The sequence below is a fragment of the Eschrichtius robustus genome, chromosome 2 (assembly GCF_028021215.1).
Source record: "Eschrichtius robustus isolate mEscRob2 chromosome 2, mEscRob2.pri, whole genome shotgun sequence".
Taxonomy (NCBI): Eukaryota; Metazoa; Chordata; class Mammalia; order Artiodactyla; family Eschrichtiidae; genus Eschrichtius; species Eschrichtius robustus.
The window spans coordinates 40,460,366-40,479,700 of NC_090825.1; the positions used below are offsets into that span (position 1 = coordinate 40,460,366).

A 19,335-nucleotide genomic window follows, 5' to 3' on the forward strand; every position below is an offset into this window, starting at 1 on the left:
CAGGGTTAACTTCTACTGCAATCTTCCATCTTGAGAAAATTAAGGCTAATCAGAGACTGAGCCAGTGGAAAGGAAATAAATTGCTCACTTTTTGGATATGCATTCTCTCTTTCTGGCTCCCAGATATAGTTTAGCAAATTACCTCATGGAGTATATTGAATCATGTGCCCTAGTAACCACAAAAACTAAATCCCAGTAGCCAGATCATGTGAAGGCAGTTCTCAAATCTGGGCATTGTATTACATCTTGAAATAAGCGTCAGTCCCGATACTTGATTATATACACATCAGTAATATACACATCAGTAATATATCCATTGAAAAATAGATTATTTTTCTGTAACTAGATTCAGGAAGGCATGTAAAGTTATTTCATTTTTGGAGGTTACTAATAACATCAGCATAAAATGTATGCCCCTCCTATATGCCTGCCCCAAATCCAGTTATTTTTTATAAAAATGCTTAGATTAGGAAATCTGAAATTATTACTCATGTTATATAGCACTGACACAAGGTTTAGGATGTCTGCCACTGACATGCATGGTCTTTAAACAGTATTATTTTACACATGTGTACCCAGAAGAGAAATTCTCTTCCTTTTGAATCTGATTTCACATTCTGTTTTGTGATTTATTCAGGTAAATATTTAAAAATACCAAGTTTTCAATGTTCTCTCATGTCACAAACTTCATTGTTTTTAAAAACCTAAACTATGATATTTCCCAATTAAAAACTTCATTTCTAAACCCTTGTTTTTCACCCCTGTTTACAAGTTAGAGTTACCAGGAGAGAAGCTTTAACCAGCTGGTATCTAGACCCCACCCCCCAGAGACTTAATTTGCTATGGCAGGGTCCAGTCACCCGCAGGGTTTAAGTTCCCACATGGGGTCCCAGCATATCGGCGATTTAAGCACACACAGATGCTTGTCTTCAGAGTTGGCATTTGCACTTGTCACTTTCCACAAGGAAATAAATAAGGAGCATGCTGAGTTGTATACATTAACTTCTGCTAGGATAAAATATACTCTTTATTCTTCTTATGTTCCAGTCGACTTTTCAGACAGTACAGCTGACAGCAGCGGCAGAAATCGACACCTATAACCCTCAGATATATGTGATCGAAGAAAACACCGTCACGGTGAGTGCTTCGCATCCCTCCCTGTGGGCGCTGCAGTCTCTGACAGGCATTCCATTTCTGACCATTTACAATAGTCACTTTCGCATCTACATGTATATAGAAGTATCTTACTGAAACTCTGAAAGTCTAATGTTTATCATGCTGAGCTTTTGATAAGGGTGTTTGCTACTCCAAAAAGCCCCTTGGTGTACTTGCCCTCCCCCTCGTCCCCACGCTGGCAAAGCTGGATCTTCTAGAAGTGATGATCTGACAGGAGGCACAAGGGAAGGGGCCCCATCGTGCTGTGGCTCCCTCCTCCCTGCGCCAGGCCTCAACCAGCACCATGGCTCCTCCTTTCTGCTCACGCTTACACAAAGCAGTTTACATCCTAGGCCATGAAATCTAAGTCATGCTCCTTTGAATCATACATAGTATTTTAGAGTATTTTTGAAAGAGAAGTGCTGAAGTATGCTTAATAAATAAGGCATTTACTAGAGGGCTTTTTCTTTCTTTTTAGCAGTACTCCTTAAAACTAGACACTGACACTGTGTGAAACATCCATTCATTAGATCTTCAGTCTAGAAAACTATAAATGCTTCTCTTGATTTTAAAAAAAAAAGGGTTTGGCAAAGAAATGTACGTTCACAGAAGACAAAGGCTCACTGTTCCAAGCGCTGGCACGGGACAACTTTCCTTCGCGCTGGAACTCTGGTTAGAATATGCCATATTTAGATATAGCAGGATTTCCATGCTCAGCTAATCTGCTGGCAGAGCCCTGGTCATCTTCCTCCCAACGCTTTTGTTAGGAATTGGAAGCCAGTTCAAGACTCTGCCCCGAGGCCAGCCTGGCAGCTGGCCCCAGTCCACTAGAGTCCACTGCTGCAGTCTATGGACTTGGCCAAAAAGCCAATGGCCTTGTGAACTCTGGACCTCTCTCAATGCCTGAGAGTGGAGCCCACAGCCCTGCTGTCCCACTATTGTCCCAGCAAAAATGATTCCACACAGAGGATGGTGCTCTGCTTCTGGTTTAAGACTATCAGTGAAGGCCCGCACCCTCTCTTCAGAGGCTGGGGTGTGGAAAGTCAGAAACGGAGGCAAAGGAAACGTGGGCTTCAAATTCAAAGTGCTATGAACTAAGCCTCGGGAGGGGGGAAGTACTATAGATATTTTAAAAGTTCATTTCAGAAAAATGTAGTATTCAGACAATACCTGGACCTCTGCTGAAATCTGGGTTTTTTTTTAGAAAGCAGTATTAAATAAATGCATTAATTAAAAATTCAAATTAACAATTTCAATGAACCTTTTGGGAGATTTTTCTTTTCATGGTTTTCTCTGAGCAATACTGATAAATAATAGAGGCCAACTATTACTTGTGTCTATAAAAATATTTTTTGAATCCAAATAACTATTTTAAATAAATTTTAAAATTATATTTTGGAATCCAAATAATAAATTGACCTATCCCTATAGGTAGACAAGTGATTCTTTTTTTTTTTTTTTTTTTTTTTTTTTATCCTTTTAATGTGTTGTTGGATTCTGTTTGCTAATATTTTGTTGAGGATTTTTGCATCTATATTCATCAGTGATATTAGTCTGTAATTTTCTTTTTTTGTAGTGTCTTTGTCTGGTTTTGGTATCAGGGTGATGGTGGCCTCACAGAATGAGTTTGGGAGTATTCCTTCCTCTGCAATTTTTTGGAAGAGTTTGAGAAGGATGGGTGTTAGCTCTTCTCTAAATGTTTGATAGAATTCACCTGTGAAGCCATCTGGTCCTGGACTTTTGTTTGTTGGAAGATTTTTAATCACAGTTTCAATTTCATTACTTGTGATTGGTCTGTTCATATTTTCTATTTCTTCCTGATTCAGTCTTGGAAGGTTATACCTTTCTAAGAATTTGTCCATTTCTTCCAGGTTGTCCATTTTATTGGCATAGAGTTGCTTGTAGTAGTCTCTTAGGATGCTTTGTATTTCTGCGGTGTCTGTTGTAACTTCTCCTTTTTCATTTCTAATTTTCTTGATTTGAGTCCTCTCCCTCTTTTTCTTGATGAGTCTGGCTAAAGTTCTATCCATTTTGTTTATCTTCTCCAAGAACCAGCTTTTAGTTTTATTGATCTTTGCTATGGTTTTCTTTGTTTCTATTTCATTTATTTCTGCTCTGACCTTTATGATTTCTTTCCTTCTGCTAACTTTGGGTTTTGTTTGTTCTTCTTTCTCTAGTTTCTTTAGGTGTAAGGTTAGATTGTTTACTTGAGATTTTTCTTGTTTCTTGAGGTAGGCTTGTATAGCTATAAACTTCCCTCTTAGATCCGCTTTTGCTGCATCCCATAGGTTTTGGATCGTCGTGTTTTCATTGTCATTTGTCTCTAGGTATTTTTTTATTTCCTCTTTGATTTCTTCAGTGATCTCTTGGTTATTTAGTAACGTATTGTTTAGCCTCCATGTGTTTGTCTTTTTTACGTTTTTTTCCCTGTAATTCATTTCTAATCTCATCGCGTTGTGGTCAGAAAAGATGCTTGATATGATTTCAATTTTCTTAAATTTACTGAGGCTTGATTTGTGACCCAAGATGTGATCTATCCTGGAGAATGTTCCGTGTGCACTTGAGAAGAACGTGTAGTCTGCTGTTTTTGGATGGAATGTCCTATAAATATCAATTAAATCTATCTGGTCTATTGTGTCATTTAAAGCTTCTGTTTCCTTATTTATTTTCATTTTGGATGATCTGTCCATTGGTGTAAGTGAAGTGTTAAAGTCCCCCACTATTATTGTGTTACTGTCGATTTCCTCTTTTATAGCTGCTAGCAGTTGCCTTATGTATTGAGGTGCTCCTATGTTGGGTGCATATATATTTATAATTGTTATATCTTCTTCTTGGATTGATCCCTGGATCATTATGTAGTGTCCTTCCTTGTCTCTTGTAACATTCTTTATTTTAAAGTCTATTTTATCTGATATGAGTATAGCTATTCCAGCTTTCTTTTGATTTCCATTTGCATGGAATATCTTTTTCCATCCCCTCACTTTCAGTCTGTATGTGTCCCTAGGTCTAAAGTGGGTCTCTTGTAGACAGCATATATATGGGTCTTGTTTTTGTATCCATTCAGCCAGTCTATGTCTTTTGGTTGGGGCATTTAATCCATTCACGTTTAAGGTAATTATCGATATGTATGTTCCTATGACCATTTTCTTAATTGTTTTGGGTTTGTTTTTGTAGGTCCTTTTCTTCTCTTGTGTTTCCCACTCAGAGAAGTTCCTTTAGCATTTGTTGTAGAGCTGGTTTGGTGGTGCTGAATTCTCTTAGCTTTTGCTTGTCTGTAAAGCTTTTGATTTCTCCATCAAATCTAAATGAGATCCTTGCCGGGTAGAGTAATCTTGGTTGTAGGTTCTTCCCTTTCATCACTTTAAGTATATCATGCCACTCCCTTCTGGCTTGCAGAGTTTCTGCTGAGAAATCAGCTGTTAACCTTATGGGAGTTCCCTTGTATGTTATTTGTCGTTTTTCCCTTGCTGCTTTCAATAATTTTTCTTTGTCTTTAATTTTTGCGACTTTGATTACTATGTGTCTCGGCGTGTTTCTCCTTGGGTTTATTCTGTATGGGACTCTCTGCGCTTCCTGGACTTGGGTGGCTATTTCCTTTCCCATGTTAGCGAAGTTTTCGACTATAATCTCTTCAAATATTTTCTCTGGTCCTTTCTCTCTCTCTTCTCTTTCTGGGACCCCTATAATGCGAATGTTGTTGCGTTTAATGTTGTCCCAGAGGTCTCTTAGGCTGTCTTCATTTCTTTTCATTCTTTTATCTTTAGTCTGTTCCGCAGCAGTGAATTCCACCATTCTGTCTTCCAGGTCACTTATCCGTTCTTCTGCCTCAGTTATTCTGCTATTGATTCCTTCTAGTGTAGTTTTCATTTCAGTTATTGTATTGGTCATCTCTGTTTGTTTGTTCTTTAATTCTTCTAGGCCTTTGTTAATCATTTCTTGCATCTTCTCAATCTTTGCCTCCATTCTTATTCCGAGGTCCTGGATCATCTTCACTATCATTATTCTGAATTCTTTTTCTGGAAGGTTGCCTATCTCCACTTCATTTAGTTGTTTTTCTGGGGTTTTTTCTTGTTCCTTCATCTGGTACATAGCCCTCTGCCTTTTCATCTTCTCTATCTTTCTGTAACTTTGGTTTTTGGTCCACAGGCTGCAGGATTGTAGTTTTTCTTGCTTCTGTTGTCTGCCCTTTGGTGGTTGAGGCTATCTAAGAGGCTTGATGGGAGGCTCTCGACAAGTGATTCTTAAATTTATTTGAATTCCAGGCCCACTTAAAAAGCCGATACAAAAATCATGTACTCATAGTTCCCTAAAGATACATGGAGCCTGGATTAGGAAGTTCTAGAATAGAGAGAAGTAGGGACATGACTGCCACTAAACAGTGAACTACATGAATCGAGTTATTTTATTCCTAAATTTCTAAAGCCTTAGTTTAGCTCTTAAAAATCCAAATGGGAAGAAATATAGTCACCAAAAGGCCAGACTCAAGTTTAGCCCAACTCATAAATTCTGTGGTGAAAAGGAGCTTATCTGCCACTGTAATTCAGTGTTAAGTCAAGTAAATAAATTAGGTTTTCTCCCCTCATTTGGCTCCAAAATTAACTCTTTGAAAATGGTTGTGATTCTTTCCCCAATTAAAAAAAAAGAATATACAGTTTTACTGTTAGAACTCTTACGGCAGCCATGCTATTACAAAGCCACAAAGACTGACAGGAAGTAGACGTTAAGAATCATGTGTAACCTCAAGGGCAATTTATCACTGAAAAGGTCAACTTGAGCCCTGAGATATTACTTCTACTTGTTAACAATCCATATCAAATAAATCAACATTTTAGGAGCCCAATTCAAAGTTGTTGTTGTTGTTATTGTTTGATCACAAGGGATTTGGGTTGTTAATTTTTTGACTCTCCTCCCCAAGACTGGGTTCCAAATGCTTTCACTTGATGATGAGACTGGATGCCAGAAACTAAAGTTCCAAATTTTGTAAGTGATTAAAGCATCTGAGACTGTCAGAGATGACATATCCACTAAATACTGATGCAGTTAAAGGAAGGAAATGGGAAGACTTGCATGCCTTGCCTGTATCTGCAGGAGCATTTTCTCTCGAGATTGTACTGTACAATATTTAACTGAGGAATGTGATCGTGAGGAAGTCACATCCCCTTTCCAGACCATCACTTATAAAATTAGAGGATTTGACTCGACCATCTCACTTTTTTTCAGTGCTAAAATTAACGCAATGGTTTTGTATATACACTTACAGATTCCCATTACCATAATGAAACCCCACGAGAAAGCTGAAGTACCAACCGGAGTTATAGTAGGAAGTGCAATCGCTGGAATCCTTTTGTTATTAGCTCTGGTTGCAATTTTATGGAAGGTAAGAAATGTTTCATATTTAAAAATACAGGGGTCCTGAAGACCTCTGTCTTGAATTTCCTAATCACATGAGCAACCCTAAGTTTTGTATGGTACCTCCTCGTCTATCATAAGAAAAAAGGAAATGCAAGTTTATTTGCAAATTCTCACTCATGTTTTTGAAAACAATCAGTAAGGATTTTATCTCCTTGGTCTTGGTCCCTTTTCTCCAACCCTCCTTTCATCCAGACCCTGAATGTTTTGTTCAGCTGCAAGTAAGTAGACCCTGAAAAATTTAACTTTATGCAATTCATTTCAACTCTGGGTATTAATCTCCTCACTGAAGGGCTGATGCCAGGTCAATCACTCTGCACACTGACCTGTCCAGAGCCCCACGATTCCCAGAGGTGCAAGGAGAGGGGAGTCTGGGTCCCATACAAAATAAGCCAGAAGCGGTAATGTTTTTACATCATCATCTTACAGCTTGGATTCTTCAAAAGAAAATATGAAAAAATGGCCAAAAATCCAGATGAAATTGATGAGACCACAGAACTCAACAGCTGAATCACCCAGCAGTTCCCACTGCAGTGGGAAGGGGAAGCATCACAGCCAGGGTTTACTATTTGCAGGAGCGGATTTCTTAAAAATCCCAGTGCAACTTAATAATGTAATAGCTAAACTAGAACTGCAGGTCAGTTTGGAAAGAAACTGTGAGGGATTTGGGAGGGCAGGAGTATAAAGGGTAAAAGACTATTTTATGTTGGGGGGAAAGTGATCTTTACGTTGGCTGGTCCACAGTTTACAGGAAATGCTTCCAAACAGGAGAACTCTTAAAGAAAAAGATAACCTTTCTCAGAATTTTTTTGGGGGAAAAACCCAATCATTTAAAATATGATTGTTTTTAAACAACGAAAGTGGAAGTACTCGGTATAGGTATATAATTAGCTTGGATATATTGATGCTGATGGGCAGAAAAAACAACACAGGTCTTCAACTTAACGCTGCTCATCCAAAGTTGCCACAGAGGATATTGTCAGTGATAATTTTGTTTATACACTAGGTAAAATTTGCTGTTGTCAGCCCACAGCCGCTTCCTTAGAGTCCCTTTCTTGCGATGATGTACTTATCAAAACATGCTTGCTGACTGGTAGAGCCTCCTGCAGAGGAAATCTCCATTTCACTGGGGGAGGGTTAGGGGCCGAAACGATTTAGTGGCCAAAGCACAAACTTTTGTTTAAAATCTGTAACATCATTTATGGTAAAATCTTGTCTGCTGGAGGCCCCGCCTGGAAGAAGGAGGAAATTTTTCTCCTTTAGGATGCATAACTGGCTGACCTGACTGGCTGACTGGCTGGCTGGCAGGGGGACCTTGTGAATTTTTGAAAGATGAGTAACTTCTTTGGCATCCTTCCTCCTTCCAAAATGAACCTCTCCCACCTCCTGGTGCCCCCATATTCTCCATGCCTGCTGCTGCCCGCCTTCCTCTCCAGGAGTCCAGAGTTTTCCACCCTCCTGTAACCCCCTGTCCAAATCTCCCATTCCCAGGGCAGCTGCTCTTCTCCAGGTGTGAGAAGGAAGTCATCTGTTTCACTTCCACACTTGTGTGAATTACTGTATAATCCCCTTAACTTCAGGGAGCTATTTTCATTTATTGCTAAATATGCAAGAAAAGCCCAAGTGGATTTCTAATTGTTGAGATTTCAGGCAGGGTAAACAAGGTAAAGTATAAACATCTCAGGAATTTTCAAGAAGTTACAAGGAGACATTAGAAACCACCCAATCAGCATGTGCACCTGCTGTGCTTGTCTGTTTCTGGAGGACTTACTTACACTTCCAGAAGAAGGACTTTCACCTGGGAGTTTGCTCACCAGGTAGAGTCTCACGCCCCAATTCCTGAGAGTCTTATTTAGTCGTCAGATCGGGATGAAGCCTGGTGACCTGTATTTTACAAGCATCCCGGTCCTTATGATGTAAATGGGCCACTGTGAGGACCACCACCCATTTCTCCTCCTGCACCTTCTTTTCTCTACTTCTGCGCCCACCTATCCTCTAGGAGGGACCGGGAGAAAAGGGGCAGAGCTGAAGGCCGTGGGGACTATTTTATGTCAGAAAGTACATACCCAAAGTTTCAGATAGACAAGTCACTTAGCCTCTGTAAACTTCAGTGTCCTTGTTATAAAATGGGGAGACTGGGGCGGAGTTCAGCAGCGACGCTTTTAACTTTAAAAACCTATCATCTATCTGGGTTTCTTACGACACAAATAGACAGACAATCCTCCAAGAATCTGACACTGAAAAGAATTCGGAGGAAAACAGATATTTGCCCATGTGTGCCTGTGACGGCAGTGCGGGGCTGTCTGCACAGTTACAGAATTTATTTTGCATCTGACAAAACGGGGGAAAAAAAAACAATTAGAAATAAAACATCAGAGGTTTACAGCAAAAACAGCATGGTATTCTCTAGTTACATGTGCTAGAGCCCAATTCTTTTAACAGCTGGATTCAAACACTGTTTCATTCCAAGAAAAATTGTTTTAAAAAAAGAGTGGAGGGGAAACTGGTCATTACGTTGATAAAGACTATTTAATAAACTGGGTAACTGCTGTATATATTTACTAGTTTTCTGATGTAATATACTGAGAACAATGGAAGTCATCCTTTTATTTTACTCTGCCGCCCCTTCCTTAGATGATAAAACACTAATCTGAGGTCACATACTCACAGTGAGCTTGCGAGCTCTGGCAAGCCTTGCCTTGGATGTGCCGCCCTGACGGCACTGTGTCCATGAAGGAGTTGGATTACTATAAACTAAAAAATTAGCCATTTGTCTCTGCACCATTTATCACACTGGGGCAGGGTTTCTCAGCCTGGGCACTGCTGACATTTGGAGCCAGGTAATTCTTTCTTGCGGGGGGCCTGACCTGTGCATTGTGGGATGTTTAGCAGCAGCCCTGGCCTCTGGCTATGGCCTCTACCTACGAATACCAGACGCTCCCTCTCCCCCTCATCGTGGTGATCAAAAAATGTCTCCAGACGTTGGCTAACGCCTCCTGGAAGGCAAAAATCACCCCGACTGAGAACCAACCACTGCACTAAGCAAGTGGCCTAAATATACAACTTCTGTTACCAGATCACAGATTTGAGGCAGAGGCTCTAGTGAGGAGTATTTCTCAAGCACTTTTAAGCAAAGGCTGAGTATTCATCCAAGAAATTAAAAAAGTATTTGAGAAAAAAAGCTCTGTATTCCTATTCAGCCATACTTTTATTTTAAAAGTAAGTAGAATATGGGGCTTAAAAAGATGTCATCTTCAAAGTTTCCATTTCATAAATGGTGTATAGACAATATGTATAGAATGTGATAAGAATTGAGTTGCTTCATGCCTTGTGTGCTTCATGCCACACAAGCCTTACAAAATAGTAAAGTAAAACAGTCTGTGAAAAAATTGCATTGAGATTTGAATTTGTGCATTGTCCATTTTAGCAGCAAAATGAGAACCGGACAGATTCCTAGCTGGCTGTGCTATTTTTATAAAATAGTAAAAGTTATTAACTGTGAAAAGAAAACTAAAACCAATTTATCATAATCACACAAGTGATTATACTACAAGTTATAGAAGGTATAATTTTATAATGTATCTATTCTGATATACAGCTATAACATAATATGACAGTCCCATAAATTAAGCCATCATTAAGCAGAAAGCATTAAACAGGATTCCTCAAACTGAGCTCCCTGGTCCATCATTAATACAATTTGCACACAGAAAATAATTATATACACAGCTCTTAGGACTATGCCCTCATTAACGCATACTCATTTCAATCAATTGGAAAGACTAGACCTCTAGAGGTAAAAGGTATACATGGCGGTAAAGTTTGAAACAAAAATGTTAACTATTTCTTTGAACCTTAAAGAATGAAAATGTAGCCATTATGTAAATATAAAAAGCTGGTTTCATTCGTAACTGATTTAGTTTGGCAGATAAAGTCAAAATGTAAATGTATATATTGCACAACTATGTTAAATTGTATATTTTTTTAAAGACAAATTGTCTAGGATAGTTTCCTTCACACATAATGTATAAATCTTTGTTAAGTCTATTTGCTTTTTTGATAAACTGGTTTTTGTCTTTTTTTCTCTCCACCAAAAATATAAAAATGAATATGCATGTTTGTATATGAAGTTTCACAATTCGTTTGATTTTTGAGAAGCAAAAGATCAAATTGGAGCAGTAATCAACATAAACTAGTTAAGAGCTTTTCTCCTATTAAAGTATGAGAATCAAACAAACAGAAAAGTATTATTTAATTGTAAACCCCTCTTTAAATACCACATTACTGAATACAATTAAAATCATTTTGAAAATAAAGCTATTTACTTTGGAATTTGAATTTTACGACTTAACGTATTTCACTGTATTTATCTCATGCACTCACTGTGCTTCAGAACACATTCAAGACTCAGCAGAAGAAGAGTGAGGACGTACCTAACCTCTTACGTTAGTAGCAGTGGCCACAAGGATGCCTTTGCAGGAACCTTAAACTGCCTTCATAGCTTAGAGACTAGGTGTAAAGCCTTGCTCCGCACAATGTGGTCGACGGGTAGGCAGCGCCGCATCACCTGGAGGCTGTTACAAAATGCAGATCTCAGGTGCCACACAGAACTGAATTCCAACTGGAAGTTTAACAAGATCACCAGATGATTCATATTATGTTAAAGCTTGAGAAGCACTACTCTAAAGCACAACTTACCTCTAGATATAAATATGTGCTTGACTTAGAAAAATAATCGGTCAAACCGCTGCAGCCTATATGAGTAGTCATCTGCATAGTGTTTTTAAAAATTTTAATAGTAAGCAAGAGGGTTTACATCTTAAGGATTAAATATGCTGAAATGAACGTGCTGAAATTATAAAACAAGATACATATCAGGCTCATAGACTGGCCCTCATTCTATAGCTGGCGCATCAATGCAAAGGTTGCTGGGTGTGTGTTGCCTTTCACACCTATGCACAAACATCTCCAGTTCCTACCAGGTGAACCTCCACGTGCCTTCCTCAATTAGGCCCATCTCAATTCTGGTGAAGCACATCATAAGGGCAGCTGATTGCAGAACCACTACCAGTAAGCGTATCTGGTATGCTTCGTACATTAAAATACAACTTTGGAGAAAAAGAACATTCATTTTTCTTTGGATTGTCACAGAGTAGGTTAAAGACCTGTATCAAATCTACCATTCTGTCCCAAATCGGAAAAGCTTTATACTTATGTATTTTTAAAAAGTAATTCCTTTTATTCATTCTATATCACCTTTTAAAAACTACATAGAACATTTTTTAAAAATTCCTCATCCTACCATAACCCTTTAATATTTTAAACTAAGATACCAATTAAAGATTGGAAATAATCTTATTCAAAAAGAGGGACTGATTTTCATCTTAGGACCACTCCAACCTAACTAAAAGAAAAAGGCTACTAACTAAACTGAACTTCTTGATTCTGTGCAAAATAAAAAGTAAAAAGCTAACTCAAGTTGTTCTTACTATAGCCCTAGCTCTACTGCCCTCTGCTGGGTGAGCTACCTAACTACACCACACAAATCGTTACTGCCTTAAGAGAGGCCTTTACTACAACTAGGCGCTCAGGAACTATGTAGGAGAGACATTGCAGAATGGGAGTGAGGAAGAGAGTGCAGAAGAAAAGCTGCACGTATCCACTCATTCATCTAGCCAGATACTTTTACGCATCTGTAAGCACTAGAACTACACATCGTGTCACGTGTGTTTAATTTGGGGGCACAATACTTAACACCAACAGAACTTCTGAGCACTCTTGAGTGCATGTTATGGTTAGACACTGTGGTGACAGAGACAAAAAATTCCTGGCCTCAGGAAGCTGACAGTCTAGTGATGGAGATAAACGAACAGATGCAGTACATGAGGTAGTGGTTAAGTGCCACTGCAAGATATTAAGTAGAGCAAGGGAAGGGAACAGGAATCCAGTTTTAAATAGGGTAGTCAGAGAAGGCTCTCTGAGGAGGTGACATTTAATTAGGGAGGAAGTGAGGAAATAAAGTGAGGAAGCAAACTATAAGAATTCCTGGAGGAAGGGCATTCTAGACAAAGAGACCGGCAAGGACTCTTAGGGAGAATAAGCCTGCCACAAAGCACCATAGCAAAGCAGGGAGCCTGGTGCAAGAGAGGAGGTGAGAGGGGCAGGCAGGAGCCCGATCATGTAGGCTGTAGGTCATGATGAGAACGCTGAAGTTCCAGGATGTGATTACCTATCAGAAGGTTCAAGTAGGATGACGAAGTGACCTAAGTGGGAGAAGGAAGGGGGACTGTCACCAGGCCACAGCAACAGTCCAGGAGAAATGGAGTCGTGGCTTGGATGACAAATGTAGCAGCAGAAAAAAGAAATGAGTGGATTCAAAAGATATCCAGGAGTTGTTTTCTAAGATTCAAACTTCTGGCTCCTTAATCACTATTTCTCAAAACATGCTGAAAATACAGTGGCTCAACATCATATCTAAAGGACAAAAATACCCACAAAATCACAAAACACTTCATTTGTTGACCATCCGCTATTACTTTCATTCAAAGATAAAATTCTTTAAATTTTGCTACCTGTTAAAATACTTGAAACGAGTAATCTGAGTTTCCTACTTCTTGGGTGAATTTACATAGGCTGTCATACAAAGCCACAGTTCCAAAGCAACTTTAAACATTACAATCCACTTAAAGGCCGATTTTTTTAGGTTACTCTTCTAATTAGTTAAGCAACTAAGTTACGGGTATAGAAAGGCTGTATCAGAGTGATGCTAGCCCCTTATTACCTCACCACCAATTAACACTGCCACACCTAAGAAACTGGGGATCAAAGACCCTATTTAAATCCAGTGCAATGCACTAAAAACTGTCAGGGATGTTCCATCCCAATTTTAGCATGCCCCAGATTAACCCCTTAACCTCTGTATTGGAGACTTAAAAGCATAATAGTCTGTGTTCCTGACTTAGAACAAAACCTACTCAAAATTAAGACATGATTCTTTAATAAAACATGCTTAGAGAATACTTTATGTTCTTTAAATATTTAATTACCATCAATAAAGATCCTCTAAAGAAATATTTGAGTAGAAAAATCCTGAAATCCACATATACCTCATACGGACATATATGACATAATAAACAACATATGAACAATATGGGTGCAAAATCCCGGGAATATCTGGCGGCCCAGTAATCTCATGATACTGTGCTTTCACACAGAATGTAACTGACTCTTGTCCAACTACCAGCCCCTGTTCTCAAATAGGAGCAGGACAAAGTCTGGTGGGAGGGAGGCAGGCAATGAATTCACAGAGGGTAAGGTTGAGACCAGACAGGCAACCCCATCTCGGTAAGGGAACAGTTGGTGGAGGATTTGTCAGCCTTCCCAGGATTCTTCTGGTCCAATCTCTGAATAGGTGAAGGAATAAACACCAAATAAGCAGGAGATTCCTAATGTCCATATGGCTGTTCCATAGGTCCCAGCCAAAGACAGGATACAGGATATTCCCCATGGTATCTAATATTGGCAGACAAAGACCACTGGTGGGTGCCTGGCACAGAACAGGCATTCAGTATTTGTCGAATAAATGAATTCCTCAGGTAAAAAATGCTTCGCTAGATGTAACTAGTGATATTACTGAAAAAAAAATCTTTGGGTATGAAAGGATAAGTCTTTGTTCCCAAAATGCATAATGAAAATTTTATGATGATGTCAACTGCCCCAAATTATGCCAATATATTATTACTTTAAAAACTATATGGAGGTCAGATCAAGATGCCAAAGTAGGAGGACATGGAGCTCACCTCCCCTGACAAACATATCAAAATACATCTACACGTGGAACAATTCACACAGAAAACCAACCGGAAACTTGGCAAAAGAACTCCTATACAACTGAAATGGCAAGAGAGATTTCCACATAACTGGGTAGGATGGAAAAGAGGCATCAAGTTGGGACCTCCGCCCCTGGAAGGGATCTGAAAGGAAGAGAAGGTCCGCACAGGTGAACCCTCCTCCTGGGGTGTGAGCAGGCCGAGCCACAGACGGGGCATCCCAGTCCCGGGGTCCTACGCCGAGGAGACAAGCCTGGTTGGTTGCTGGGAAAACTGCTGGGGCAGACAGAGGGGCTGGAGAAGCCTAAACTCTGTTCTTGAGGAGTGCACGCGTGCCGGCTTGCCAACGATCAGGGTGGAGAGGGCCTTGCACTGCTGGCTGCCACCTCGCTGCACTCCCCAATCCAAGCAGGGTGAACACCCTGGGCCCTGCCCACTCCACATCACATCTCGGCACAAGAGCTCAGCCAGCCGGACCCTGGGAAAAGACTCATTCTTGCTATGCAGAGACAGTCCGGGGGGCCAGGGGTGATCCAGGTGGGGCAGCAACGGCCACTGTAAACACACGCACAGGCAGTGCCACTGGAACAGGCTGCGGTCAGTCTCCCGGCCAAGCAAGCACCCTGGCCCCACCCACTCCACAGCCTGGCACTGGATCCGGGGCAGACAGGTCCTGGGAAGACTGCCACAGAGGCAGCCCAGACCTCTGGTGGCAGAACAGCCACCTCAATTCCTGCAGCCACACGCCCCAACCTCCAGCCCCAGCTTAGCAAACGCTCCGGCCCCAGCCACTCCAAGCCACAGCCCTGCACTAGATCTGGGACAAACACAATAGGGGAAGAGACAGGACCTTGGGCTGTGTGTGAGCAGAGCCATAGACACCTACGCAGGCACCACCTCGGTCCTCTGTGAGCTCACGGGCCTCACTTGCTTCAGCACTCCCCTCCTTTGGGGCAGAGCACACACTCAAGGGGAAGGGAGCCTGATTGAGCCTGACCCTCAGAGCTTCTATTCCAGCAACTGGGGATCAGACTCCACCCTTATCAGTGTGGTGACAGCCACAGGGCAGAGAGGAAGTCCTGCCTCACACCCTGCACAGGCTTTAGATCCTCCAACGCCAAACACAACCCCTATCAATGTGATAGTGGCCAGCACACTCTGAGGGAAGACGTGGCTGGCATCCATATCAAAACCAGCCCCTGCACCCAAGACTTTGGACACACACAGTCTACATAGGGATGCTCCCACATAAAAACACCCCTTCAAGACCAAAATAGATAACTTTCTCCTAAGTTCATAGAGACAGAGAAAGTTAAGTAAAATGAAAAGGCAGAGGAACTAGCACCAATTAAAAGAGTAAGAGGAATTCCCTGAAAGAATAACGACACAGAGTTCATCAGTCTACCACACCATGAGTCTAAAAAGTTGGTAATAAAAATACTAACTGAATTAAGAAAGATTATCGCTATAAATGCAGATACATTAAGAAGGAACTAGAAACCCTAAAGATGAACCAATCAAAAAAAGATAATTCAACTTCGCAGATAAACAATCCAGAAGCAATGAATAGCCAACTAAATGGCACAGGAGAACGAATAAGTGATGTGGAAGAGATGGAATAATGGAAATCACCCAATCAGAACAGTAGACAGAATGAAAAATTTAAAAACATGAAAGCAACATGAGATCTATGGGATAATATAAAACAGGCCAACCTACACATAACAGGGGTTCCAGAAGGAGAAAAAAGAGAGAAGGGGATCGAAAATGTAATTAAAGAAATTATGGCTGAAAACTTCCCAAACCTGAAGAAGGAAACAGATATCCAGGTACAGGAAGCACGGAGGCTCCCAAACAAGATGAACCCAAAGAGACCCACACCAAGACATGTCATAGTTAAAATGGCAAAGGTTAAAGAGAGGATTCTAAAGGTAATGAGAGAAAAACAGAGTCAGTTACGAGGGAACCCCCCTAAGGTTATAAGCTGATTTCTCTGCAGAAACTTTGCAGGCCAGAAGGGAGTGGCATGATATATGCAAATTCCTGAAAGGGTAAAACCTGCAACCTATGATACTCTACCCAGCAAGACTATCACTTAGGATAGAGAGAGCGACAGAATTTCTCAGACAAGCAAAAACTAAAAAAATTCAGCAATACTAAACCTACACTATAAGAAATACTGAAGGGTCTTCTCTAAATGGAAAAAAAGAATCTATAGGAAAGGGAAAATCCCAATAGGAAAGGCAAATATAAAGTAAGGATTGAAGATCACTTAAATAAATCAGTACATAGATTGAAAAACAAACAGAAAATGTAAAAGCGATTATAACTACAATAAGCAGTAAAAGAACAAGCATGAGGATGTAAAATAGTACACCAAAATCACAAAATGTGGAGGAGGGGAGTAAAAAATGTAGATCTTTTAGAATGTGTTTGGACTTGAATAACTTAGTTTAAAGCAAGTAGATATAGTTATGGATCAACATACATGAACCCCATGGTAACCACAAATCAAAAACATACAACAGATTCACAAAAAAACAAAAAGAAAGGAATTCAAGCATACTACAAAAGAAACTCACCAAACCACAAAATGAAAAACAATAAACAAAGTAGAACTGGAAAACAAGGAATAAAATGGCAATAAGTACATACCTATCAATAATTATCTTAAATGTCAATGGACTAAATGCTCTAATCAAAAGACACAGAGTGGCTATTGTATAAAAAACGAGAACCTGCAATATGCTGCCTACAAGAGACTCACTTCAGGGCAAAAGACATACCAGACTGAAAGTGAAAGGATGGAAAGAGATATTTCATACAAAAGTAAATGACAAGAAGCCGGGGGTAGCAATACTCATATCAGACAAAATAGACTTTAAAACAAAGGCCAGGGGCTTCCCTGGTGGTGCAGTGGTTGGGAATATGCCTGCCAATGCAGGGGACATGGGTTCAAGCCCTGGTCCGGGAAGATCCCACATGCCGCAGAGCAACTAAGCCCGTGTGCCACAACTACTAAGCCTGCGCTCTAGAGCCTGCAAGCCACAACCACTGAAGCCCACGTGCCTAGAGCCTGTGCTCTGCAACAAGAGAAGCCACTGCAATGAGAAGCCTGCCCGCTGCAACTAGAGAAAGCCCACCCACAGCAACAAAGATCCAACGCAGCCAAAAATAAATAAAATAAATAAATTAAAACAAACAAGCAAAGGCCATAGGAAAGACAAAGGAGGGTGTTATATAATAATAAAGGGATCAATACAAGAAAAGGATATTACACTTGTAAACATATACACACCCAATACAGGAGCACCTAAATATATAAAGCAAATACTAACAGACATAAAGGGAGCAATTGACAGGAACACAGTAACAGTAGGAGACTTTAGCACCCTGCTGACATCAAAGGACTGATCATCCAGACAGAAAATAAATAAGGCAACAGAGGTTCTAAATGACACAAATGACCTGCTGGACTTAACTGCTATGTATAGGACACTACAACCAAAAAAAAGCAGAAAGCACATTCTTTTAAAGCATGCATGGAATGTTCTCTAGGCTGGACCACATACCAGGACACAAAACAGCCTCAAAAAATTTAAGGCGGTAGAAATTACATCAAGCATGTTTTATGAACATAATGGTATAAAACTAGAAATCAGCTACAGAAAGAAAACGAGAAAAACACAAAGATATGGAGACTAAACAACATGCTTTTAAAAAAACCAGTGAGTCAATGACAAAATCAAAGAAGAAATAAGCAAATACTTGTAGACAAATGACAATGAAATCAACCTTACAAGATTTATGGGATGCAGTAAAAGCAGTTCTAAGAGGGAAGTTCATAGTGATACAAGCCTTCCTCAAGAAACAAGGAGGGCTTCCCTGGTGGCACAGTGGTTGAGAATCTGCCTGCCAATGCAGGGGACACGGGTTCGAGCCCTGGTCTGGGAAGATCCCACATGCCACGGAGCAACTAGGCCCGTGAGCCACAACTACTGAGCCTGCGCGTCTGGAGCCTGTGCTCCGCAACAAAAGAGGCTGCGATAGTGAGAGGCCCGCACACGGCAATGAAGAGTGGTCCCCACTTGCCGCAACTAGAGAAAGCCCTCACACAGAAATGAAGACCCAACACAGCCAAAAATAAAAAATATAAAAAAATAAATTCATTAAAATAAGATTTAAAAAAAAAAAAAGAGAAACAAGGAAAATCTCAAATAAAAACTTATCACCTAAAAGAATTAAAAGAAAAACAAACAAAGCTCAAAGTCAACATAAGGAAGGAAATAATAAAGATCAGAGAGGGAATAAATAAAATAGAGATCAAAAAACAATAGAAAAGATCAATAAAACCAAGAGCTGGTTTATTTTAAAAGATAAACGAAAGTGACAAACCTCTAGGCAGGCTCACCAGGAAGAAATGAGAGAGGACTCAAATAAACAAAATAAGAAATGAGAGAGGAGAATTAACAACTGATACCACAGAAATACAAAAAAAAAAAAAAAAAAAAAACATTCAAAGCAATCTACAGATTTAGTGCGATCCCTATCAAAATACCCATAACATTTTTCACAGAATTAGAACAAAAAAATCCTAAAATTTATAAGGAACCACAAAAGACCCAGAACTGCTAAAGCAATCCTGAGAAAAAAGAACAAAGCTGGAGGCATAACCCTTCCACCAGACTTCAGACTATACTACAAAGCTACCATAACCAAAGCAGCATGGTACTGGCGCAAATACACACACATAGATCAATGGAACAAAACAGAGAGTGCAGAAATAGACCCACACACCTATGGTCAGTTAATCCACAACAAAGGAGGCAAGAATGTACAATAGAGAAAAGACAATCTCTTCAACAAGTGGTGTTGCAAAAGCTGGACAGCTATATGTAAAACAATTAAATTAGAATATTCCCTCACACCATATACAAAAATA

At 40.0% G+C, this 19,335-nt stretch overlaps 1 protein-coding gene across 1 annotated transcript in view; it reads left to right on the forward strand.

Moving 5' to 3' along the window:
- Positions 1-7,431, forward strand: part of ITGA2 (integrin subunit alpha 2) — a 102,856-nt gene extending 95,425 nt beyond the window's left edge. Inside the window, exons 28-30 of the mRNA XM_068532712.1 lie at positions 1,048-1,137; positions 6,416-6,532; positions 6,994-7,431. Coding sequence (XP_068388813.1) covers positions 1,048-1,137; positions 6,416-6,532; positions 6,994-7,074 — 288 coding nt within the window. The 3' untranslated portion in view covers positions 7,075-7,431. The remainder of the gene's footprint in view (positions 1-1,047; positions 1,138-6,415; positions 6,533-6,993) is intronic.
- The last annotated feature ends 11,904 nt before the right edge of the window (positions 7,432-19,335 follow it).